At 37.2% G+C, this 27,093-nt stretch overlaps 7 protein-coding genes across 7 annotated transcripts; 4 read left to right on the forward strand and 3 right to left on the reverse strand.

The window, feature by feature from the left end:
- Positions 1-316: 316 nt before the first annotated feature.
- On the reverse strand, positions 317-7,018 carry C9374_010649 (uncharacterized protein; the record flags this gene model as incomplete). The annotated part of the gene is made up of 4 exons (XM_044686216.1): positions 317-4,908; positions 5,033-6,320; positions 6,621-6,746; positions 6,824-7,018. 4 exons carry the CDS (start codon positions 7,016-7,018, stop codon positions 317-319), a joined length of 6,201 nt encoding a protein of 2,066 aa, XP_044543804.1.
- Positions 7,019-7,975: 957 nt separating this feature from the next.
- C9374_010650 (uncharacterized protein) lies at positions 7,976-9,611 on the forward strand (the record flags this gene model as incomplete). The annotated part of the gene is made up of 2 exons (XM_044686218.1): positions 7,976-9,302; positions 9,397-9,611. The coding sequence occupies 2 exons, from the start codon at positions 7,976-7,978 to the stop codon at positions 9,609-9,611; spliced, it is 1,542 nt and encodes a 513-aa protein (XP_044543805.1).
- A 98-nt stretch (positions 9,612-9,709) lies between these two features.
- On the reverse strand, positions 9,710-13,306 carry C9374_010651 (uncharacterized protein; the record flags this gene model as incomplete). The annotated part of the gene is made up of 1 exon (XM_044686219.1): positions 9,710-13,306. The coding sequence occupies one exon, from the start codon at positions 13,304-13,306 to the stop codon at positions 9,710-9,712; it is 3,597 nt and encodes a 1,198-aa protein (XP_044543806.1).
- Positions 13,307-14,209: 903 nt separating this feature from the next.
- C9374_010652 (uncharacterized protein) lies at positions 14,210-17,407 on the forward strand (the record flags this gene model as incomplete). Its single annotated transcript, XM_044686220.1, has 2 exons — positions 14,210-16,213; positions 16,307-17,407. 2 exons carry the CDS (start codon positions 14,210-14,212, stop codon positions 17,405-17,407), a joined length of 3,105 nt encoding a protein of 1,034 aa, XP_044543807.1.
- A 291-nt stretch (positions 17,408-17,698) lies between these two features.
- C9374_010653 (uncharacterized protein) lies at positions 17,699-22,195 on the forward strand (the record flags this gene model as incomplete). The annotated part of the gene is made up of 3 exons (XM_044686221.1): positions 17,699-17,873; positions 17,919-18,756; positions 18,808-22,195. 3 exons carry the CDS (start codon positions 17,699-17,701, stop codon positions 22,193-22,195), a joined length of 4,401 nt encoding a protein of 1,466 aa, XP_044543808.1.
- A 643-nt stretch (positions 22,196-22,838) lies between these two features.
- C9374_010654 (uncharacterized protein) lies at positions 22,839-23,768 on the forward strand (the record flags this gene model as incomplete). Its single annotated transcript, XM_044686222.1, has 1 exon — positions 22,839-23,768. The coding sequence occupies one exon, from the start codon at positions 22,839-22,841 to the stop codon at positions 23,766-23,768; it is 930 nt and encodes a 309-aa protein (XP_044543809.1).
- Positions 23,769-24,488: 720 nt separating this feature from the next.
- C9374_010655 (uncharacterized protein) lies at positions 24,489-26,702 on the reverse strand (the record flags this gene model as incomplete). Its single annotated transcript, XM_044686223.1, has 1 exon — positions 24,489-26,702. The coding sequence occupies one exon, from the start codon at positions 26,700-26,702 to the stop codon at positions 24,489-24,491; it is 2,214 nt and encodes a 737-aa protein (XP_044543810.1).
- Positions 26,703-27,093: the final 391 nt, after the last annotated feature.

The raw sequence follows: 27,093 nt of genomic DNA on the forward strand, positions 1-27,093 counted from the left end.
AAATTATGGTACTGAGTGAATTTATAACATGTCTATTAGAATTCGTGAAAACATTACAAAAGATTTGGGTTTTCAAAAATGATTGTTGATTGAAATTACAAAGTACTATCTAAAGAAGGGTAGCTTGAAAAAGCATCGTATTGAATATTATTACATCAGTTTATTGACGAACCGTCAGATTTTGCAAACAGTATCCTAAAATAAGCAGCATTCACAACGTTAAAATTAAGCGTGTGGACGAATTCAATTTAAGTGAAACAATTCATAAATTGTTTAATAATTTAAGTTGAGGTAATTTTATGCTTATTAACGCAGATTATCGGTGGTCACGACTACTACTTCCTCTATGGCTGTTGTGACTGGAATCTCTGTAATCTCTGCTGTCACGATATGAACCGCTGTCTCTTCTCGAATCTCGGTCCCTTCTATCATCACGGTCTCTGTGGTGATGACTTGGTGAATGATTGTAATGATCTCGAGAATCTCTGCCATAGCTGTCTCTGCCATAATCCCTCGAGTCTCGACTGTCTCTACCGTGGTTACTGCTGCTACCACTTCCATAATACTTGCCTCGAGAATCGTGTTCTGAAGGCGCAGGTGATGAGGTCTTTCGTTTCTTGTCATTGGGTTCATATTCTCCTTTTCTTGGGGTATGATAATCTTCGTCAGAGTCTCCGTATGCATTGCTGTGAGAATTGCTGCCAAAATCGTCCTTCTTTCGTTTGAGTGAAGGAGATCGTTCTTCCTTTTGTTTGGCTGGCTTCTTTGGGATCTTCTTCTTCAGGACGTCTTCTTCTTCTGTGGCAAGTGCTGTATTCGAAGTTTCTTGTTGTGACGATGAAGAGGATGACGTTGCTGATTCTTTGGTTGGTGTTGTTTTGTGAGAGGAGGAGGACTCTTTGGTGGTCTCTTTGCTCGAAGAGGACTCTTCTTTCGTTGAAGAAGAGGTGGTGGACGAATGGTCTGTTGCATCCTTAACATGAGCAGTAGAAGCGGAGGAGGTAGTTGTACCTTCGTCCTTCATTTCTTCGTCGTGGTCGCTGGTCTCCTCAATTGGATCTTCTGGATTTTCAGCTGGCTTAAAGTCAAGTGTTGTTTGACGTTTGACCTTTCGTTTGCTGCCACTGCTGCTGCTACTCGAGGAAGCCTTCTTTTCTGCCAATGGAGGAGATTTGAGAGTGACATGAGTCTTCTTTGGTGTGAAATTCCACCCCTTGGATTTGGTTGGTGAGCCCACAACACCAATTTTTCTGCTTAATTGAACAATTTCTTCAATTCTTCCAATAACAAGACCGTCTCTTGGAGGCTCTTTGGAGCCAAACTTGAAATTCTTATCTTCAAAGATCTTCTTAAAGTCAAAGCCATGCTTCTTAATTCCTCTGACGAGTTCCTTATCGTGTTGTCCGGATTTCCACCACTTTGGTAAACCAGATGATTTGAGATAGCTGAATTTGGTTTTACATTCATCCCAATGTGGGTAAACATGGGTATACAATCCATTCATGAGTTCAATTCTAGTCAAGACTTTCTTGGCTGTTTGTGGAGGTATCTCTGTGAGCTTTTCGTTCGAAGATGATGACTTCTTCTTCGATTCAGCATCGGATTCGTCCTCATCGTCGCCAGAGCTAGCATTCGTAATGGCCTTTGCAGACTTGATAAAATGAGAAACATAGGACTTGACTGCGCTCTCTGTTTTTCGCAGATTAGCCAGCGAGATAATTTTAGCAAAATTTGGCTCGTGTGTACTTTCGTTGGGACATAAACCGTGATTCATCAATACACGTTGAATATCTGCCTTCTCTCTCTTGCTCCATGACTCTACAATAGACTTGGGTTCAGCAATTTCAGCTTCATCCTCGAAATGTAATTCATCTGTGTCATCACCCGATTTGAGGATGGAAAGAGCTGAAATATCCTTCTCCTTCGTGAGAAGTTCCATGAGCTTGTTGGCTCTCTTGTTGATCGCTGCAATGGATGGCCAAGAATCGGCATCCTTCTTCTCTTTTCTACTCTTTGCTTTTGCAACATGGTCATCATGCTTTTGCTTAAAGCAAAGTGAAGTATCCTCCTTGATTTGTTCTAATCGTCCGTAGCCATGAATTTCAAATCCAAGCATCAAATCTCTGTCACACTCTTTATCCCACCAATCTGTTGGAGGTTTCAAATTTACCTTTGGAATGTTATCGGTGGTGAGTTTACCATTGTAGGCTTCCAAAATCTTGGTCAAGCACAAGTTGAATTTCAGTTTTTTAACCCAAGTTTTGCCTCCTCTTTTGGCTTGCTCGATCCATTCCTTGTCCTCAAGTACTGGATGTACACCATTCACATTAAAACTAGGAGAAGTTTTTGAGCCAGTTGCAAGATTCAATCTCACAAAGTATTCACCGCTACAACCAGGTGCAGCCAAATCACAAGTTCGCTTTTCCTTATCCTTTTCAGTGAGCTCATAGAAACGTACACACATATTCTTGTCGCTCTTGGAACTCTTGGAAGAGCTGGCTTGAGATTTGGACTTCTTTTTCTTGGAAACTCTTGCTTGCTTTGTATCTTCTGAATGTTCGTGTTGTGCGACTTTGATAATTTCGAGGCTTGCAGTTGATAAATCCTCATCATGAGGTAAATGAATCTTGATATGGTCAGCTGCTCGAATCGGCTTCGACTTGAAATCAATCTTGAGAGACTGATCAGTATTCTCTGATGTTTCCTCTGGAACAGCAGCCGAGTCGATAAGCATTTTCAAAAACTCTACTTCCTTTTCACCCTCAATAAGAGTTGCCAATTGTGAAATAAAACATTCTCCAAGAGAGTGAATATCCTCAATGGAATGATTGTGGAGTTTGCTTTCACGAATTCTGGCCCATTTACCCCATCCAATTTCCAAAAGTGTCTTTTGGAATCGTTGTCTTTCAGCCTTGTACCAACCGCCTGTCTTTTTCTTGGTGGATTCTTTGGTATCTTCAGTATCAGAAACTTCAGTGGCTTCGTCTCTAGATGAACCGTTTCGAAGTCGTGGCTGTTCCAAAATTGCTAACCACTCCTTTGCCTTCTCCTTGTGCTCTGCATCCAATAATCTAGCATACATCATTTGAGTGAGAAGAGTAGCGAGTTCGTCATCAGGATGATAGCGGAATTTTTCAATTTCGTTAATTTTGGCATCTACCAAAGCTTTTACATCGTTCATGTAATCTTCCTTTTGTTTGTCTGTCTCGAGTGATGAGTCTTCACTGAGTAGCTTCATTAGACCTGTGGCAGTTTTCTCACGTGGCAACAAGTTCTCCCATTGCATATCTTCAGAGAAGCAGAATGTTGCTTTTGAGAAACTAGAAAGAGCACCAGCATTTTCACTACCTCCTTGAGAGGCTTGGTCATATCTCACGACTGTTGCTGTTCGAGCCATAATTGTATCAATATCTTCATCCATCAACATTTTCTGTTCTTCTGTATCATCAATTTTGAAAGCAGAGTAAGCTCCATGTCTGAGTAAAAGTTCCAATTCTTCCTTTTCAAGGGCAGGTTTGTTTTGTGTGCTACCCTTTGAAGACGATTGCACAAACTCATTGTTCGAGGAGAGAACGGCACGATCGAGACCCAACTTCATGGAGGCACGCTCAAAGATTTCCTTCTCTTTTGTGTTTTTGGTGAGTAATCGGTATACTTTGACTTCTTTTGTTTGTCCAATACGGTGACATCTGGCCTGGGCCTGAAGGTCATTTTGAGGATTCCAATCGCTGTCATAAATAATGACTGTATCTGCAGAGGTCAAGTTAATACCTACACCACCAGCTTTGGTAGAGACCAAGAATACAAATGTATCAATATTGGGGTCATTGAATCGATCGATAGCTTGTTGACGAATAGATCCCTTGATGGTACCATCCAATCGAACGTAGGTGTAGCCTCTGTATCTCAAGTAATCTTCTAAAATGTTCAGCACGAGTACCATTTGACTGAAAATGAGAACCTTGTGTCCTCCTTCTCTGAGTTTCTTCAGCAGTTTGTCCACTAGAATCATTTTACTGCATGATTTGATGAGAGCTTCGTTAATTTCTGTATCGGACATTCCTCTAGTGATATTCTCTTCTGCTCCACTCACCAAAAATGGATGGTTGCAAACCTTTCTCAATTCCATCAAAACATTGGTAAGCTTTGGAATGTTTTGAGCCTTACTGACTCCTCTCATTAGGAACTCTCTGTTTCGTTTGAAAATTGCTTGCTCGTATGCTTTTTGAATGGAAGTAGGAACAACTTCGACTACAATTTCTTCCTTGGGAGGAATACTCTTTTCAACGTCCTCCTTCAATCTTCTCAAAATGTAGGGTGAGATTAACTTGTGTAGCTCTTCCACTCGTTCTGAGCCACCTTCACCTTGCAAGTCTCCGTACATTTCGGAAAACTCGTCCAAATCATAAAATGTATCAGGGTCAAGAAATTGGAGTAGAGAGAACAATTCAGTCAAGTTATTTTGAATGGGTGTACCTGTGAGCAGTAATTTGTGACCTGCTGAGAACGTTTTTAACACTTGAGTGAGTTTAGAGGTGTGATTCTTGAGACGATGACCCTCATCCACTACAAGGTATTGCCATGGTATCTTTGAAAGGAAGGATGATTCAGCCATGACAATTTCATATGTGGTAATGAGTGTATTGAATTTGTAAAGCTTTTGATGGACATGCTTTCCAGTCTTTGGATCCTTATAAAAGAATTCATGATTCTTGATCATATTTCTTGCATCAACATTGCCATGGAAGACAATGACATTCATGTCAGTCCAATTTTCGAACTCTCTTCTCCAATGTTCAACGGTAGATAATGGAGCTACAATCAAGAAAGGACCTCGGATGTTTTCAAAGGCACGCAAGTATTCGAGAGTGGCAACTGTTTGTACTGTTTTACCGAGACCCATTTCGTCTGTGGTTGTTGTAGTTTCGTATGAAACGGTTCAGAGTTGGTAAACGAGTAACATTAATAATAATAAAAATCACCGCACAAACAAGTTGTTAACAAAATTATTAGAAAATTGTCACAAACATACCTGCAAGAATTGAACTTCTTCGTTGATACCAACAAAAAACTAGCCAATTCAAACCCTCCAATTGATACTCTCTGAGTTGATTGCCATCCTTAAATGAGGGTGACTCTTCCATCTTTTTGAATTTGTTTGGAGCTGGCCTAGATGGAATTCTTCGTTCATTGGCTGGTGGTATCTTGTTAAATTTCTTATATTGCTCAATCTTATCCTTATCCTCAATCTTTTCTTCAAATTCCCATGTTGCTTCGGCATATGAGAGACCCTTCCATTTCACAAGATACACCTCGGAGCCATCCCAAATACCTCGATCAATGATGCGTTCAACTTCTACAAATTCCGGATTGAAATATTCTTCCAATCCCTCAAAGTATTTAACATCGTATTGTTTGTGGAATCGGTTGAGTTTGTTCCTGGTTTGAATGTCCTCATCCAATTCCGACCTAGGAATCCACTCACAATGTAAGTAGGACTTTTTCTTATATTTACACAAGTATTCAATCACAACTTCTCCTTTAGATGTTGATTTCTTTCCGTCGGAAGAAGATGCTCCATTCTGTTCGTCAGATGCATTCTCATCGTCATCATCCAAACCTTCTTCCTCTTGCTTGCGTTCTCGACATGCGAGGATGGCCTCAATGACATCATCCTTGTCTTCATCCAATACAATAGTTGGACCTTCATCAATCTCATTCTCTGCATGATCTTCTTCGTTGTCTTCCGAGGTATCATCATCGGAACTTTCACTGCTGGTGAGATTGTCATCAACATCCTCTTCGTCGTCGTCATCAGAGTCGACTACTCTCTTTCGTTGTGCTGGCTTTTTGGCTCTCGCTGTGCGTGCTCGGGTCTTGGTCGTGTTTCCTCCTCCACCACCACGTTTAACTGTACGTGAAACGGTTCTTTTGCTTTTGACTGGAACAATTTCCTCCTCGTCGTCAACGACCATTTGACTTTCGGAGCCTTCTTCTTGAGTGGCGGTATCTTGGATGGTTTGTTCTTCATCCTCCATAGCTTCTTCTTCATCGTTCTCTGCATAGTTGACCTTTTTGGATCGTTCTCTGAGACCTCGCTTAGGGATCTCATAATCTCCAGCGCCAATACCTGCAGATTTGTTGTTGGCTCCTCTCCGTACGACTCGTCCTGTGGTTGTGCCAGTAGTAGATGAGGAGGCTGATGATGATGAAGGATTTCGTCTAAATCTTCGTGCCCTCTTCGGTATATCTGATTCTTCTGGCTCCTCGTCATCCACCACGGATTCTAATTGTTTGAAAGCATCATCAACGTTGTAATTCTGATGGTGTGTGGCAACACAAAACACGATTCACAGTGAATGAGAATCATGAAAGAACATAATATATGTCAGGAAGGTTGTCATGGTGTGAAGGTTGATGATGATGGTTTTGGTGGTGATGATGGTGGTTGCCGTGATGATGATGGAATCATCAATTCGTTATTAATAAACATCATCATCATGATATCAAATAATTATGAAAGGATGAATCATGAGCAATAGTGTATTGTAAACATAATGTATATAAGGTAAATAAAGAGTATAAGGTGTGAACAAGATCATCATCAGAAGAGCACATACCTTTGGTTCAGCTCTTGACCTTCGAGAACGAACGGGTGTCGTGGTTGTCGAAATGATTTCTTCATCGTCTTCGATAGTGTCTTGGTTTTCATTCTCTTCTTCGTCTGAACTTGATTCTTTGTAATTCTAATCAGAGTTGGAATTTTCAAATTAATGACATAAATTTAGTAAATTAATAACAAATACTTGATGGAAAAACATACCGCTCGTGATGACCCTCGTGTTGTACGTGTTGTTGTATTACGTGTTGGTTTTGATGAGATTTCGGGTTCTGATTCCTCATCATCTTGCATGATGTTATCGTCGTTGTTTGATGTTGGATCATGGCTTTCGTCAGAAACGTCTTCAATCACTTGTTCTCCGCCACCTGTAGATGTGCTATCCTCGCTATCAGACATGTTAATGTTGATTCAATACTAGTGAATGTGGATTCGGGATTGTATATAAGTTAAATGGTTGTTGTGTACTGCTGTTGGGAGAAGGGTAAGCGAAAAACAAAAGTGTGAGAAGAATTTCGTTCGTGCGTGTTCTATTTTTTTTGAACATTACAAAAAAACGAGCGGGGTGCAAAACGAGCGTTGGATTCTGCAGTAAAACAATTCCACGGGTGAAAATTTAATAAGAGCCTTTGATGATGAAAATTGTTACAATTCTCCAACTATGATATTATGCTCTCGGGAGCAAAGCCATCATTTTCCAACAACATTTAAAGAGTGCTTATGAAAATGTAGATCATGGAGGCAATTTTGGTTCATTGTAGAAAAGATTTTAATTTAAAATTTATTACGTTTAATCCAACATCGATTGGAACATGAAAAAGTAGCAAATTAAAACAAGTTCAAAGAGATTGGGCTCGAGAAAATTCCATTAAGTCAATTGGACCAACTCAAAAATCATATCACTCGATTAAGAACAATTTTCAAACACTGGAACTACCACGCTCTAAGTATTAGCACTTGTACTTCTATCGTTTTGGCAGACAAAGAATGGATGAATTAGTTAAAGAACAACTGACAAATAGTTTCAATCTCTTATATCCACTATCTACTATTCATTATTTGACTACTACGAAAGATACAAATTTTGAAATTTAAAAACTTGGTTCACATTTGAAAGAATTCAGGAATCGAACAACGGTCTTGACTGTCGAACCAAACAATCTCAACTTCCTAAACGCTGTCATTGCAGTGGTGACGAAAATTTTAGAGTTATTGAACCACAGAGCTCTTGTCAGCAATTTGACACCATAATTTCCAATTACAGAAATCAACATCGATTATGATAGCGGACACAAATAATTTAATGCGACCAGATTTCACGCAAGGGGGTAAACAACAAAAATACCCAACATCATCATGACACTCAATACCAATCACTCCAAGAATGCCTCCACATCATGGCCTCTCTCCTCTTTCTTCTCACTTTCAATGAAATCCTCGTCCTCTTTCACACTCATTCTCCTTCTACTCATTCTATTCATTGTGTGCAATGTCATCTTTATTTATCATCAGTCATCATCGAGTAAGAGAAATTCTAATCATCTCGATATGGAAATTCAACAGCTCACTCAAAAAATTGAAGAAATGAGTCTACAGATTAATCAATTATTAGAACAGCAGCAGCAAGAACATACTGTACAATCCCAACCATTCGATGTCAACCTTCAACCTTCATCTCCAAAATGTCATGAAAGAAATGATGGTGGTCCTCTTCATCCGAGCAAAATGGATGACCCTTTACCATCGAAAGACCATCCAACCACTACTACTGAAACAACATTAATATCGTCGACTCCACAATCATCAGGTCATGTTGTCGTCAACAATTCCACTACCATTCGACTCGTATTGGACTCTCTCAAATCCAAATGCATGCATGACATGAAATTCCATAAAAAACGATCCGTCGATGAAACACAATACATTCATTACATGAGTGTTGGAGTCATGAGTTCCATTCAACCTCGATATATGAATTTAACACTGTCCATGTTGAGAATGGGATGGCTTTTAAATTTTGAGCATAAACGAGTGTTTGTTTTGGATCCCATTCCTAAACGTCATGAATTGACAACGAATGCCGATTATGAACCACTGTTTTGGAAAGGTAAAGAATTTTTCATGGCCGAATATGGAATGACCCATGCAGAAATTGAGAAACTTGTGAAAAAACAACAAGATTCAATCAGTAACAATTCTTCAATGATTGTTGAACAGAAGAATGAACATTTGAATGATCATCATGAGGCAGATCTATATCTCGATGAATATTCATTGGACTTGGTGGAGAAATATTTTGTGAATATTTTCGAACATGTCCATCCCAATACCATTTCCATGAAAGTTAATTCAGCATTTGATGATTGGTCCAATGAATGGAAACGAAGTCAATCGGCGTTTATCTATGCACTGAAATATGTATTGGAACGATTTTCTTCACCTTGGTATTTTGTGGTCGATACGGATTCATATGTGGATACACATTGTTTGGGAAATTTCTTTCAATATTATGGACAATGGACGAATTTTTGTCCTCTTGCCTTGGGAGATAGTAGACAGGGATTTATGGGTGGACCTGGTTTGATGTTTAATCATCGAGTGAAAGAAATGTTGCAAAGACATATTAAGCAGTGTGTGGATTATACTAAAAAAGGAGGAGATTGGGATATTGGATTGAATGGAGGTTAGTAATATATTGATTAATTGATTGGACATTATTTTTAATTGTTCATCAAACCTGAAATGATAATTGTTGCTTGTAAACTTCAATGCCACAGATCATCGAATTGAAAAATGTTTCAAGCATGCAGGATTGAACATTCAACATGCCCGAGAATTTGTTCAAGCCTATTGGACAAGAGATGAAAAAGAATACAAAAGCATGAAATGTGTCATGAGTTTACACTATGTCAAGACTGTCGAGGACCAACGAGAAAAATATGAAAAAGAACTTGCCAAATATTGTGAAAGTCATTTGTATTCTTACGTGTAGTAGAACAACCGTTTGTTGGAAACAAGAATTGAGTTCAATTAGAATTTTTGACTTTTTCAAAAACAAGTTTCAAGTTTGAATTGGATAATGTTGAAAATTTATTGCTTGTTTTTCTTTCTTTTGAAAATTTGGAATGACGAAGAGCTATCACCATTTTGAGTTCCACTCTTCTCCAATGCTGTCGCTAACATTTCAATAATATCTTCACATGGAAGATTACCATGTGATGATTTGGCAATTTCCAAAGGTGTTTTACCATGCTTATTTTTCATGTGCAACACCTTGTACAATAAAGTTTTTGTTGATTTTTGATCCAAATTCATGGTGGATGAACTCTTTTGAGAAAAAGTGGATGAAGGGGATGCTGCTGATATTGTTGACGCTGTACCGTCATTGCTTCTTGGAGACAACAATGAAACCGATTGTGAATGAGAGGTAAGAGACGACGTCGAAGAAGAATTTGATGATCTTGGAGGTGGTGTCTTCATCATTTGAACTCCAACAATATTATACACTGAGATGAGATATTTCACAGCAAACGAGTTTCCCTCTGCACAAGCATAGGCAAGACAAGTTTGTGACTTGTCATTATCCACTTCTATCAACAAATCATGTAAAATAAAAATATTCTCCATGGACTCTTCATCGTAGCGTTGCTTTTCCAATAATTTTTGTTCGTTTGACAATTCGACAAGCTGTTGATGTGAATTTTTGTGAGAAAGAACTTTCAACGCTGAACCTAGAGTACTCTTTCGAGGTTGTAATAAATCATTCACAATTAATTGCATTGTTTTCAAGTCTCCCTTAATGACACATTCATGCAAAATATTTCTTCCATGATAATTTTGAGATTTGAGAGTTTTACAAAATTGTTCTCTCGAAATGTAGGGCAATATCATTTCCAATAATGGATGTTTTCGTGTCAAAATATTTTGATGTGAAGGAGTAATGGCCGTGGGTCTTGGAAATGGCAATGCTTGTGGAGCAGACGCGGCAGAAGCGTCTGAATTGGAATTTTCTAAAGAGGAGCTACTTGGATTTGATGCATGATTAGAATCACTCTTTGCCGTAACATTTTCTCCTCGACTTGCACTTGCCATTAATTTCGTAGTCATGACAGAAGCTTCATTATAAAACAAATCACGTGCTTCTTGTTCACTCAAACCATAAAATTTCTTTGCTGCAAGAATGAGAGTTTTAGAACTCCATCCCATTTGTGGTACCAATTGTTCCATGGCCTTAAACATGATATTCTTTTTGAGAGAAAATTCATCTTGCAAGCAGTGGGAAATGTGATTTGGAAAACGGGAGCCATTATTTGGTGAAAGATTGGATGAAGAAGTCGTTGACGATGCAGATACAGTACTTAGAGTCTTGTTGCTACTTCCAGTATTGCTGTTATTGGAATTGGTTTGGGAAGAGACATTGCTTGTTGGAATGACAATGGGTGACGATCGTAGTTTGATGTCTTCCAATAATCCGGGAGGTGTATATCCTGCAGAAATGGCATTGAGAGAATTGGAACGCATTTTGAGAGCTGTTGGAAGTTTGACAGGTTCTCTCTTTTTACGGTTGTCACTGGTCAAGAGTTTGTTTTTCACTTGATAATCGACTTGTCCAGTTTCACTCATAAACATTTCATCGAGTTCTCTAAAGATGTCCATCGAATCTGAACTATCAGCGCTCGAAGAAGGTGAAACATTTCCTTCAACATTCAACTTGGGTGACAAATGTTTCAATACGTGAGCCACATTTGTTGCATTTTCATTTTCAGCTGCGGTAATGGTTATTTGTGCATCCTTGTCATGTTTTTCAGCAATTGGAGAATGATTTTCTAAAAACTCGTCAATAATTGTTGAATCCTCTTCAACTTGAACCGACGGTGTTGCACCTGAAGAGTTTGCATTCGCTGTAGATATGGATGAATGGTCGTCGATTTTGTTTTCATGTAGAGTTGATGAAGTAGTCATGCTTGTTGTGTGATCTTCAGAATTTGTCACGTCTTTGGATGATACATAATTCTCAGTTGTTGTTGTTGAAGTAGTTTGAGTGAGTTTTCGAGGTGACACTAGCTGATTGTGTTGTTCCGTAGATGTTGGTACTGTCTCTGCTTCAATTTCTCTTCCAATTAAATTAAACAATGGCATGCATCCTTTTTGATCCTTTTTTAACAAGACAGCTCCTTTCTGAATTAAATAAACAATTCGATCGAGTGGTAGTTCAAAACATGCTCGATGCAACATGGTCTCTCCTCCTCGAATGGTCGTATCAAGAGTAGCTCCAAATAAAATTAACATGTCACACACTGCAAAACAACCTCTCTTGAGAGCAACATAGAAAACATTGTATCCATATTCATCATCAACTTGTTGAATGATCTTTTCGAGTGCATTTGAATTTTGGAAAGTTGAATTATTCGATGTTGTTGGAGAATCTGATTTTGATTTGAAGAAGGGTTTTCTACCTGTGGATGAAGTTTGTTCATTCGATTGCTTGCGTTGACGTGAAGGCATGGATGCATTCTTAATTTTTGTACATAAAAATGCACAACTTTCAGTTGCGTTAAAGAATGACGTATAAAAGAGAGGAGTCATTTTCATGGTATCTACAGCAAAGAGTGACTCATTTCCACACTCATCAAACAACCATTCCAAAATTAAGCTCTGGTTATACTTGGAAGCTAAATGCATGAGTGAACATTTTTGAATGGGTGTAAAACGAGTCGATGTCAAGAATTTGACCCACATGGGTTTCAATGCAGGATTGGTTGTAAATTTAAATTGTTTCCATGCATCGAGTTGTTCTTCTTTCATGGCTGAAAATTCTTTTTTTGACATTTCCAAATGAGTGGCTTCGCTTCCGAGAGCATGTGAAATTCCACCTTCTCCGAATCGAGTACTACTACGAGCCAATCGAATTGAGTTTCTAGTATTTGTAGATAATGAATTTGGACTTAGAAATTGAGAGGAAGAGCTCGAAGAGGTTTGATGATGATGGTGAGGAGTACCTGAAGCATTGGATTGTTCGGTTGGTGTGACATTTCCCAATGCATAGTTTTGAATCGAATAGAAGAAAAATCTATAATACAATAATTGTTTCAATCTGAAAAGCGACTTGCTAGAAATATGATGCAATCCGCTCAAATCCATCAATGCTGTTCCTTTCGACGTGTTATCTAATCCTTTCATGACTTTTATGACATCATTTTGTGTCTCGTTCATCGTCAATGGATGAGAAGAATTTCCTCCCAATAATTGACTCTTCTTTCCAAATGAATACTTTTTTCGTTTAAAAGTCAATTGTTGCGAAGATGGTACAAAACAACACAATAACATTTCCTTCCAAGTATCTTCTTCCAACACACTCAATGAATCATTTTCAAAAAATTGAGCCACCTTTGGAATGTCAATGTCATTAAAATCAGATAAAAACTGTCGGGGTGTCGTTGGTGATGTTAATTCGGATGTTTGTGAATGATTCGAATGGCCAGTAGTAGAATTGTTATTATTGAAATTATTATTAGAATTATTGGATGAAGATGGAGAGGAATTATTTAATAAACGAGGAGATGATGATTGTTGACTCGGACTTGTGTATGGAGAGGAAATGGAAGGAGGAGTACTTGACGCTCGTTGTTGTTGTTGTTGTTGTTGTGGAGAGGAAATAGGAGATGAAGTAATGGTGGTCGAGGACATTATGATGTTTTTGTTTGGACTAGAAGAGTACTGATGGATAACACCACAAAGGGCGCTTCGCTAATTTTTTTCTTGATTGGTGTTGGAAATGACAAGTGACATTTTCAGCTGTTGCAAAAAGAGCAAATTGAAAATCTTTGATTAAGAGCATGCCACAACACAAGCATCATCATCCCTTCTTTCAATGCGTCTTGATTTTCTCTTGAAGCTTGTCATTTGGTATCATGAAAAACCTCCTGTTGAAGCGTGTGTGAACCCAAAAGTCAGCACATCAAAAACATTTAATCATGTCATTAACCCAAATAATACCGAGCCATTCCTTTTCCGTTCACTCACTCATTAAAAAAATTGCAGTGCAGATCCACACAAATCTGTGCTTTCATAAAAACCTTTCAGCACCATTTTGCATTCAACGAACGTGAACTTGTTGGCAGTACATAATAATAATTTAACGACAATCTCACAAACGTTTTTGTGTGTGGTTGATTTCGAAAGGTGGAGCCAATATATTGATCATTGCAGTGGGAAATTGTGTTAACATCTAGAAAAAGACCATCTCGAGAGATTTTGTTGAGATCAATTTCTTGTTGGTGTTGTCGAGAGAGTGTGGATTGAAAAGGTTTGTTGTTTTTGAAGATATTTAAGAAGGATTGAATTTCGATGATGATGAAAAATGGTTTGATTTCCAATTTCTTCTAATGTGTTGACACAATATTCAACAACAACATCGTGTGATTATATGGAATGTTCCTAATTAATACCATATACTCTTGTACCGTTGCCTTGCCAACAATTCTTGTACATGAACAGTCAGCCATTCACGAATTAAGACTTTCGATTGTTATGCAGAACAGTTGCAATCAGTACAAAACAATTACAACAACAACAACAATATATAACAAAATGCAAGACGAAACACAGACCTCTTCAACTCAACAGCAAGTGCTTATGGTTTCAAAAGAAGAAACACTTGTTCTTGATTCATCATCAGCAACAACAACATCCATGATGACCACGACGAGTACAACACCCTCTTCGGCAGGTATTATTCCCAATTCTGCTTCAACTACTCTTTCCAATGATTCGACTCCACCGAGTGAGTCTATTCCTGCTCTTGTTGTAAATGACTCCAGCCATCATCATCATGACGAAAATTTTAAAACAACATCCATACCCACCACTACTTCAACAGCTGTTGGAGTTGTTTCATCCATCCATGAAGAGAAAGAAGAATCACAGCCATCATTGTTGCAACAACCTTCGAATCTCAGAAGACCTTTATCCCATGATCATTCTTCTCATCAAGCCTCTTCTTCTCAGCCCACTAGTTTGGTTCGGAGAGAATCTCTAGCTGCTCGAATGTTAAGCCGATTTCAAAAGAAGAAACAAGTCTCCACGACAACAACCACAGATCAAACAACAAGTGCCCATCAAGATGTTGCAGCCGATGATTCACCATCCAACCCTCCTCACGATGTCGTTTTCAAAATTCCAGTCTCTTCATCATCGGAAAAGAAAAAGTTATCCAAGAAATCAAGTGCCCTAAGTATTTCCTCTCATACACAACCATCATCGGTGAACCAACAAGAATCCAACTCTTCTTCCATTAATATGAATACTATTCAAGATTATATTTTCCATTTTCATCGTATCTTTACGGACAAGAATATGTTCAAAGCTTTTTACAATTATCTCGAAACGGAACATAATACAGAGCCATTAGAATTTGTACAACAAGTGAATGAATTAGAGATGGATTATTACAAGTTGATGAGAGTGATTAAGAGTTTGACTAGTAGCGGCAGCAATAATAGTGGAGGAGGAATGAATTCTAGTGGTAGCAGCAGTAGTAACAATCTCACTCAAGCTTCTAGCGTACAATCGTTGATTTTATCATTCTTTGGAAAGAATAAGGACAGTACACATTTTCAATCGGCCTCGCAGAAGAGTCCACTCTTGGGATCCCCAACGATGAATCAAGGTGAATCGAGAACAGCTCGAGCTCAGAATAGTACATCTAGTTTGGATCAAAGTGGCGACTTGAGTGAGGTCAGTTCTAGTAACCCAGCTCCAAGTTTGCCACGATTGAGTTTAAAATTGAGTGCATTGACCAAGAAGGAAGACGAAATTTCCGATACTTGTTCAAATTTAGTGAACTCCTCAGTAACACCACAAGAATCAACAGCAGCAATAGATGACACGCAAAATTCCAGCTCACCAATTCCTCACCAACAAAATGATAGCCATGGGCAAGAACAACGAAATGCAAATTCTGAAGAAGTTACTCCTTCAGCTCTTTCTCGAATGGCACTTCCAATGAATACACCTCGTTCCAAACAAGAAAGTATCAACAGTATGAAGCGAAAAATCATCATGAGTGCCATAAAAATTATGAAAGAATTTATTGAGGAAGATTCAAAAAAGGAAATTAACATTTCCTCTCGTGACAAGACGACCTATGTCAATTTATTTTGGCAATACAAGCAATACCAAAATTTTGATGAGTGGGTCTTGCCACAATTACCTCACTTGCTATTTAGAACTGTGAAAAATTCAGTTCTTTTCGAATTGGAAAATGACAGTTTTCCTCGATTTGTGAGAAGTGAATTGTGGCTCAAATGTGTACAGCAACAAGGTGTGACCTATTTGAATAAGATTGGTCGATTGAAGGAAGCCACCTATTTTCCCTACACGGATGATGATTTCAAGTTGCCAATGGTCTTTGATCGAGATATTGAATTTATGGAATATTTGGCACGGGATGATTATAATTGGAAATTAATTGGATCTACGAAAGAACCAAGTATTAATGTGTACAAAATTTCTGGAAAGATGCTCTTTCCTAATGTTGGAATTTATCAAAAGATGCAAACGAATAAGTGGTGGGGAATTTTACCACATCCTTTTGTAAGTAGTAGTACATCATGGTTGATAACATTTTTTTCATGTAATTTTTCATAATTTTCATGACAACCATTCGAATTTTACAATTAATAACAGGATGTAAGTAGTAACCAAATGTCTTTACTCCGATTGTTAACTCTTGATTTGTGCGACTCCCAAATCGATTGCTTAATTTTTACCAATAAGGCCGTTCGTCAATGTTGCATGCCAGGATTTCACGTGCACCGATACGATCCCAATATTACCAGTTGCGACGAACTTGCGTATTATGATTTTGAAGCTCTGAAAAAGATGTATCCCAACGAGAAATTCAAACGAGGTAAACGATCCGTTTCCATAATTCGTTACGGAGTTTGTTTTCCATTCCCCTTCAAAACCAAACGAAGTTTCTTGAGCGCTTGCACCTCATACTATGACAAGAATGAACAAAAATTGACATTGTTGTATAAACCGTGTGAACATGAAAGATTTTACAAAGATGGCAAGAATGTGAATGAAGGTAAAAAGCTCATTGACATTCGAGATTTTCAGTTTTACCAAATCAAGAAATTAGATTCACACCGAACCATTATTTCACAAATTCACTTACTAGATGTTGGAGGAAATGCAAGACCTGCCATCAACATGCTTCGAATGGACAGAGCGAAAGGTATGATGAAAGGGTTCAATGAATACATTCGAAAACATATTAATGGACAAATACCAGAAATTAGTCCCGAAGATCCTGTCTGGAAAACTGTGGTAGAATGTATGGGCAAAGAAGAGGCTCACAAACTCGATCTCTCTGCCACTCTCTATAATGATCTCACTTCAGGGCGAAATATTTCGAATAAGAGTTTGGTGGGTACCTTAAAGAAATACAAGGAACGAAAAAGACAAGAAAAGAAAGAGCAGAGAAAGAAGTTGAAATTGCAACAACAACAACAACAAGTGTTGACAGGATCTGGAGATTTGATGGTTCCTTCTTCGAATAATACTGCTTCTGAGAGTTCACAATCTACATTAACCACTACTCGAGGAGATCATTCTTCTACGATCATGTCACCTGAAATGATTATTCAAGAGGAAGAGGAAGCCATGTTAACTGCCTTTGATGCAGATCTTGAGAATTTCACCATGACTGGCACAGATAAAGATGAGAGCGATGACGAAGAGGATGGTGATGAAAACGATGAAGAAGATGAGATGGTACAATAAAACTGGTGTGGTGTGCATTTGCAATTTAACTCACACAATTAAATGTAAAAAAATATTGTTAATTAAAAAACCTGGTGCAATCTCCAAGTTTAATTGATAAAAAGCTGTCGGAACAGCACCCTTCCAATAGATGGCTCGCTTATCCCAACACAGATACGTTGATTACAACATGTCAATACGTGGCAGTTGAACTTTTTAAGAAATATTTGCATTTTCATCCTCATGATGATGAATCTAGCAGTGTTTTAAAAATATAACAAGGATCTCTTCGTATCACTTACGTGATAAAAAATGTTTCATTTACTTCGATCGTCATATTCGACATCCCCGTCCTCTAATACAACAAAATCATCCAATATTCAACCATCCACAACTGGTAGCATGTTGAGGCTTGCTTTTGAAAATGTATGGTCTAGTGTTCCGAAAAAGCATTCTGAATTGAAGAAAGAGCTTGGGCAAATCATTGGTATGTTTTGGAGCACATTGGATGTGATACATATTTCTTTTTAAGAAAACATGAAACGTTTGGAAAATGTATCGAGTACTTTATCATGCAACGATTCACTTGAGCATGACGTGTTGAAAAACATCAATGATTATTTCAGACCTCTCGAGTATGCATGTCAAAATTGCAAACAACACTCGAATTTAATTCGGCAAACATTGAGTTGTATTCAAAAGTTAATGGAGTTAGGATTATTGACATGCACAAGTGTTGTGAATTCCAATAATGACAGCAAATGCAAATTCCACCATCTCTCGGACGTCAGACTCCTTCAAGCAATAGCGTCATGTTTTGAGTTACGTCAAGATGAAAACATTCATTTACAAACATTGAAAACTATTCTGACTGCAGTCACATGTTGCAACCTTTCCGGAAAGAGTTTAATGTTAGGAATCAAAACGTGCTTAAATATCATGTTTGTTTCAAAGGATGAAAACAACCCAAAATCTGTCCTTAAACAAATTCTCAATATTGTGTTCAAGAGACTGAGTGAAGACTCTTTGATACATTCGGACTCTGAGTCCGTAGTTTCTAATTACACTTCGTCCGCAAGCCATTGTATTGAAGAGTTTGTTGACATTATTATTGAAGAAGCAGCAAATGAAATCATTGAAAAACAAAACTTGAATCAAGAGGAAGAAACCAATGTCGAGCCACTACTATCAGCGACCTGTAATATGACTCCCACCGTGACAAAAAATACAACTCCAACAGCGTTGGATCAAAATGATTCAACCAAGTTGGATGATTGGAATATTCCCAATGAGTATTCTCAAATCCAAAATGATGTCATGTTTATTTTACATTCTCTATGTAAAATGTCTATGAAAACATTATCCAACAAGTAAGTTCTGATGTGAGGAAATTTGACATAACAACTCTGAAAAACCACTAGTGCCAAGCTTGAAGAAAAAACAAGATCCATTTATTTGGAATTATTATTGGATGTTTTTGAAAACAGTGGTCAATTATTGACCCACAGTGCTCACGTTTCTCTATTTGACAATGTGAAACCAAATTTATTTACATCGTTGCTGATGAATTCACTAAGCTCTAGCTATACAATATTTTCTCTTGTGTTAAAAGTTTTTCATCAAGTACTCATCACATTTGGCTACTCTCTCAAACATGAGATACATTTATTTTTTGCCAATTTAACCCGAATGATGAATAGTAGTGGTGTCACACATTCGCAGAAAATCTCAATCATCAAATTTTTGACTCATCTATTTGCTACTCACAACTCTGACTTTATACATTGTCTTTTTTTAAATTTCGATTGTCAGGTCGGCATGTTAAATATTGTCGAGAGACTTGTTGCTTCCCTTACTAATGTTACCCAAATGCAAATTACATCAGTGGAAAATACCTCTGCAGTTACCCTCACTCAAACCATCTACATGAAAACCATTGCATTTAAAGCATTGAACCAAATATTAACTTGTTTGCAAACATGTGTGAAAAATATGTCTCTCACGTTAATGCAACAGCAACGCAAACAATTACACGATAAACTAGAACAACAAAAACGAGACAAGAGTACCATTCATGAAGGGATTTCTCGATTCAATGAGAACCCAAAGAGAGGAATTAAGTATTTTATACAAATTGAACAATTACCGGACCCGTCCTTGAATAAGGACGTTTTTGAAACAGCTTTAGCCCGCCTGTTACATACTACGCAAGGTTTTTCAAAGCATGCGATTGGTGAGTATTTTGCATCTCCTGACCATGTAGGAGCTTTGATCAAGTTCATTGAATTGCAATCCTTTTCTGGAATGTTGTTTGAGAAGGCTCTCAGAAAATGTCTTGACCTGTTCATGCTGCCAAAAGAAAGTCAGGAAATTCACCGAGTCCTATCAGCTTTTTCTGATAAGTATGTTCACGATAATCCTCAAATCATCGATGAAATGTTTCACACTCCCGATGCTTGCTATGTATTTACTATATCCGTTGTAATGCTCAATTCTGAACTACACAATGCGGCTGTGAAAAATATTCACAACACCACCCTCGAGTCCTTTATTCAACGAAATTCGTTAACAGATGCTGCAAGTATAGATCACAAAATACAGGAACGTGTTTTCAATGACTTGAAAGCACATGAATTTACACTCACAGAAGATGACATGTCCGTTTTTGATTCTCTAAAAGATGATATCAGTGTAGGAAATGGTAATATTGAGAAAGTCATGAGAGGGATTTTGAAATCAAAATGCTGTTCAATGGAAGAAGACACTTTGATTCAGATTGAATCGTCATCATTCACTCAAATTTGTGTCTCACAAGCTCTTTTCAATTGTATTTGGAAATATTTCCATCAGTCATTCATTTCTCTATTTGAAACAAATCTGAAAACTCATCATTTGGTGTTGAAGTCATTGAAAGCTGCAATTCAACTATCAATTGACCTTGAAGCTCCAATACCTCGAAATGAGTACCTGAAAACATTATGTACTTTTACATCCTTACTGAACCGTAAAGACAGTTTTGATATGAGTGAGAAGAACCTTGTTGCCCTCAAGCTTATTTTGGACATTTTAGAAACAAATGTAAATTTTATTTTAGAGAGCTGGAGCGGTGTAATGGAAGTGTTTTATCAAGTGGATAGAATACTCTCTTCATCCATCAACAACGACATATTCATTCAAATTTCTGGAATTGATAACATGGCAATATTGTTCACTCAACATGTCGATCAAGCTACCATTGACAGAATATTCAGTAATAACAATGAAAAGATGGATGAATTGTCTATTGAACACTATGTGAAGGCTCTTTGTTCTCTTCAATGTAAAGGACATGCAAATGAGACTCAACGTCATATATTTTGCCTTAACAAAATTATTGAAACATGTTACCTTAACATGTTCCGAATGGATAAGTTGTGGTGTAGAATTTGGAATGTCATCAGTAACTTTTTTATTGGTGTTGCAACACATCAGGACACTACTCTTGCCATGTATGCTGTGGATACTCTGCGTCAATTGATACTCAAACTCATTGAAATTGGTTCTCTCTCGGACTTTCAACAAGAGATGCTTAGACCGTACACTGTCATTGTGCAGCAAAGTAGTTCAGTAGAAATTCAAGTGATGGCCATAGAATGTATAGTCACGTTAGCTTTAACAAAAACTTCTTTCATTACAACAGGTTGCAAATCATGGATTCATATATTTTCGGTTGCTGCAACAAGCAAACAAATGGAAATAGTACAAGCTTCCTTTGACAGGCTGCTCTGCTTTTTCGACAAACACGAGAGCAGATGTAAATACCTGTTGTGGATTCTCAAAAATTCATGCTTTGTAGATTTGGTATTTTGTTTGAAGGCCTTTGGTCAAAACAACATTTCCGTCACGGATACCTGTTTGAAGGCTATTTCTCTCATTCAAGACTGTGCCAATACGCTTGCAACAATGGAAATGGCAGGCGAAGACGTGACAAATTGGATCCCAATTTTAGCATGTCTTTCATCTCTGGTCAGTGCTGATTATAGGGAAGACATTCGCTCTGCTGCATTGATGTCACTACAATCCCTATTACACGATAAGGCCATTATTGGCAGGTTCTCAGTAGAGGCTTGGAAATTGGTGTTGAATGGGGCATTACTACCAATTTTTGACCATCTTTCGAGTGGAAGCGAAGGTGTTCTTGACAATGGTTGGATTGATTGTACGAGTAGAAATGCCTTCAAAGTACTTGTCTCAGTGCTAGACCAAAATTTCTCTTCAGACTTTTCTATTGATCTATTTTCATCCATATTGAGGTTAATTAGGCAATGCTACACATCCAACTCCGTAGAACATTCAAGCAACAGCAAAATTTTTGAAGTTGGAACTGAAAACATCCAAATACTATTAGCAACATGTGGCGGAAAGTTTCAAGACCGTCATTGGCAGCAGATGCAACATTTACTAGCAGAGATTGTGTCAAAACAGAATGGCCAAAACACGAATCTCGTCGAGTCCCTTATTCACATAACCAAAGGAATTGATCGAATACTCTCGTTTTTATTTGAAAATCAATCATATGAATATATTCCGTTGTTTGTGACAATTTTGGAAGGTTTGGAATACACTACAACATCTAATAACAAGATTAATGTTGAAACAGAAGTATGGCTGACATTATTAAGAATATTTTCTCAAATACTTTCATTATATCAAGACAATGCCGAGTCAGAAATAGTAGGCTTTGGGGTCCACAGATTTATTCAAACTGTTAAACAAGTATTAACGTTTTATTTAGAACGAGATCAAGGTAATGACAAGATGGATATATAGTGAATGCAATAATTCCTCTTGTGTTAATGTGTTTGAGAAGTTTGCAAACTCTCCCTCAAAAATTGTTCTGTATTTACTGGAACCAATTAGATGAAATACTTTCTAAAATGATATTAAGCCCTCGTTTTGAGATCCGAATGGTTCTGAGTGAAGTCTTTTTAAGATTTAGCAAAATCAAGTAGAATGTTTAAAGTTTAACCATTGATCCTAGTGAGCAAGAACACCTTTTGGAAGCCGTCCAGCGTTGTCTGAATGAATGCGATGTTACTCGAAATGAAAATGGACCCGCCTTTTAACGACTTTGGGTAATTTAAATCAACAATTTGAACAAAACAAATCCAACAAAGTGCTGATCTGGCAAGCAAACTCTCAATGGAAGCCAGGGGAAAAAGACCCAACGCACACAAGGTGCTCAAAAACTAATTCTATGAGTAGTAAGGAATCGAAGAAGAATATTTAATGATATTGACCTCCAAAAGAAGTTGTATGATTCAAAGAATGAATAAAGGTTTTCTAGGTACAGCCTGTTGATTATATTGACTTGTTGGTAGTAAATTGTGGCTTTATTTTGTGCTGCTTCGCATTTTCAAATCGTTTTTAGGAGAGAGGCAGAGAGTATTTGATAAAAACCACGCCTTAAAAAATGCCTCAAAACCTGTCCTGGAGAAACAAATTGAGCAGTAGTAGCAACCTCCTCACACATTGGGCTGTTTGCTTGGAGGTTGGAATACCATCCGAATTGGGTGCAAAACGGAAAATAAAAGGAATAGCAGCGGTTTGTAAAGTCAATGGATACGTACAAAGACGAGCACTAGAGACCATTGTTCATGATATTGAAACTTTTGCTTCCGTTGTTGTTCGTTCTTGTGTGCTAATTGTTTGTGAAGCAAATCATCATAGATACCTAAACAAGTTTCTCTCTTGTATCGACAAGGAATTCAGCATGTATGACCTGATTAGTTTTGATTTGATCGAAAGAAGAAGAGATATAGGATTTAAAATCATTACTAGTGTGGATTATAACCCCGCTACTGGCAGCAGTGATGACACTACAAGCGTTCCTTCTTTTCAACTACCTCACCAAGATCAAATTTCATGGGATATTGTTAAAGCTGTTCTTGACATCTCAGAGTTAATGGAGCAAGTATCTGACTATAAAAGTGTCGACTCTCAGAAAGAAGAAAAAGAAATCCAAATATCCAAGAGGACTAGGAAGCACGAACATGTCCCGACTGCATCGACCTCAAAGTTGCAAAGACAAAGCGGAACCATGAAAATTGATTCATTTGTCCTAGATAAATCGGATTGTAGCGAATGGCCAGAAAAAGCAATTTCGATACTTTTGACCACCACCAAGAAAAATGGGGGAATGGGATTACCAAATAACGTCATTACTGGAGTTGAACTTAGCGTAGTGGATTTGGAGAATGTTGCCGATGCTTTGATTAATTCGAAAGGTGACCATGAAGCAAAAATTTTATCTGGTTGCAAACTATTACATACCGTCGAATTATTTAAAGTTCAGCAAGCGATTGTAAGATGGGTCTTTACTAATTTACTTGAATACAGGTAAACTAGATGCAATGTCCTATTGTGACAATGTCACTAACGTCATTAAGGATGAGCCAAGAAAAAGGAACTTCTGATGCTTAAAAAACCTCAGCTAACATCCCGTATTAAGCTCAAGCCAGAACTTGTTCCCCAAGATTACCATTTATTCCGTTGCAAGGTATAACGTTTGGCACAGTGTGTCCAGAATAATATTGTGTCAATAGAATGAATATACGAATTGGAGCAACAAAAAGCAAGTTCTAGGTTTAAGGACTTTGAGGCGGCTTTTTCTTTCCTTGAATCGTCCATTCAGTTGATTGGAAATAAAGCAATGGATAATCAAGTCTGAAAACATTCTCAAAGAACATTTGAAAAATTATCCTAACGATTATGCCATTTCCAACCATTTCCAATTTTCATAATTTTTCTAATTCATTGATTATTGCTCAAAACTTCCAACGGCATTTTAAGTTGTGATGAGGTCAATAGAAATATCAGCTGAAATAAGGTTTTGGTTTTAATATTCACAGATGGAGCATCAAAACCATGCTTCAATTTAATGGAAAAGTAGTTACGCAATTAGGTGTAAACGTTCAGATATTTCTTCAAAGGCAAGTTAATCAACAACTGATTTGATCACAGTTGGTGCTTGCTTGCTTCACACTATGGAATATATAATATTTTCAATATAATAAATATACAAGTTAACTTTTTAGTGGAGCCGAGAAGTCAGAGCTAATAATTACAAGTTTTCAAACTCTCTCAACAATTTGAGTGAAAGAGAAGCAGGTAATTGATCAAGATCAGAATTTTCTTTGAATAATTCATGTCTGTGATTCACTCCAAAATCAATCATGATTTGAATCACTTCTGAAAATAAATCATTTTCAAAATCCAATGAATTGGCAATTTCAAAATAATTATTGCTATCAATTTGAATGGATTTGAATGCAAGAGAAACTAATTCTGACATTTCATTCGCTGAAGCTGTTAAAATGAGAGAAATGGCATGTTCTGGTTCAATCTGCTCCAATTGATCATAACAATATTTGACAATATATTCCAAATTCATTGCATCTTCAGGTGTGGAAGGAATGAGTGTCAAAATTTCATCTTTTTCATCATATTTCAGATCTTCCAATTCATATCCACTGTTGAACATGGCTTCAAAAAGTTTTCCACGAGAACTCAATATGGTTCGATGACCATAAATGAATGAATTGTCGTTCTTATGAGAGAGTTTGATTCGAATATCACTCGTACGTTTGTCATTCCACAATGACTTGATCATTTCGTTTGGTGATATTGTATTTTCAGTTGACTCTTCAAGAACGATGGGAGATATCTTTGTAATTGAACACTTTTCAAGAATTTCAACATTGTAAGGAATGAGTCTTGGGTCTGTCATAATATTCAATCCTTCTCTTAATTTGATTTGAACAAATTCCAAACAATAATTCTTCAACTTAGTCATGATGGAATGAGAGGGTTGTTTTGTCAAGTATTGTTCAATCATCAATAATGTATCAATGACATGATCAGAAGTCATGTGTTTCTCCAATAATATCGAAATAAAATAGTTTTTCAATTCCATGAATTCACCGTGAGCAAGACCCAAAATGTACAAGTATTCAATAATTTCAGAAATCATTATAGGTTCCACAATCGTATCTGGATCATATAAAACAAAATCAATGACATTTTGAATCAATTCAAGTTCACGACAAGACATGTCAGAAAGTAAATTCAAATCTTTCAAAATGGTGGAATGAAAATGAGGATAAAGTTTTTCAAAAAGTGGTTGAAAAACAATGAGTTTGGTGTTGGGAATCATGTCTCTTTCATATTTTGAAATGTGTGAAATGAAAGGAGAGAAATATGAAAGGGGACGTTGATAGGGACTATCTCCATTATATCCTTGAGTTCCATTTCCTGCAATGGTTGTGATCATTCCATTTTTCATAATTTTTCTAATTCTATTATTATAGGTATCTGCAATATAAACTTCATCATTGGATGAAACAAAAACACTGTATGGACGATAGAGTTGTGCATTTGTTGCCAATTGATTGTCTCCATTGTATCCTTCAATTCCAGTTCCTGCAATGGTTGTGATCATTCCATTTTTCATAATTTTTCTAATTCTATGATTATAGTTATCTGCAATATAAACTTCATCATTGGATGAAACAAAAACACTGTATGGACCCCTGACTTGTACCTTTGTTGTCACTTGAATGTATCCATTGTATTCTTCAATTACATTTCCTGCAATGGTTGTGATCTTTCCATTTTTCATAATTTTTCTAATTCTATTATTATAGTTATCTGCAATATAAACTTCATCATTGGATGAAACAAAAACACTGGATGGACGATAGAGTTGTGCATTTGTTGCCAATTGATTGTCTCCATTGTACCCTTCAGTTCCATTTCCTGCAATGGTTGTGATCATTCCATTCTTCATTATTTTTCTAATTCTATGATTAGCGGGATCTGCAATATAAACTTCATCATTGGATGAAACAAAAACACTGCTTGGATAATTGAGTTGTGCATTTGTTGCCAATTGATTGTCTCCATTGTATCCTCGAGTTCCATTTCCTGCAATGGTTGTGATCATTCCATTTTTCATAATTTTTCTAATTCTATGATTAGCGGGATCTGCAATATAAACTTCATCATTGGATGAAACAAAAACACTGCTTGGATAATTGAGTTGTGCATTTGTTGCCAATTGATTGTCTCCATTGTATCCTTTAATTCCATTTCCTGCAATGGTTGTGATCATTCCATTTGTCATTATTTTTCTAATTCTATGATTATCGGTATCTGCAATATAAACTTCATCATTGGATGAAACAAAAACACCATACGGAAAATTAAGTTGTGCATGGATTGCCATCATTTGCGATTTAGATGCTTCCGATGATGACGATTGAAGAGAGAGAGCCATTTTTTTGTCGTTACGAAAAACATGCAACCAGAGTCTTTAAAAGAATGAAAAACACTCGTCTTGCGAGGTTACAACATTTTTTTTCGACTTTTCTTTTCGAGACTAGTTGCGACAAGTTCTTGTAACCTTGCTTTTTCTAATAGAGAGAGCCATTTTTTTGTGTTGAAGACGCAGCCATTGCCTTTGAGTGGTAATTGCCTATTTTTTTTGTAACCTTTCAAACGAACCTTTTACGAAATTAAAAGTCAGGCCACACACATGGTTGAATGCTCCAGCGAGTTTGTTGTACTTTATAGCACAACAACTCTTGCCTCAGTTCCACTCCAACGTGTTGAATCAACGCCTTTCCCAATCCACCTTCCAATGTTGTATTCTAAAATTTTCGTTATTA

The sequence above is a fragment of the Naegleria lovaniensis genome (genome assembly GCF_003324165.1).
Source record: "Naegleria lovaniensis strain ATCC 30569 chromosome Unknown tig044, whole genome shotgun sequence".
Taxonomy (NCBI): Eukaryota; Heterolobosea; class Eutetramitea; order Acrasida; family Naegleriidae; genus Naegleria; species Naegleria lovaniensis.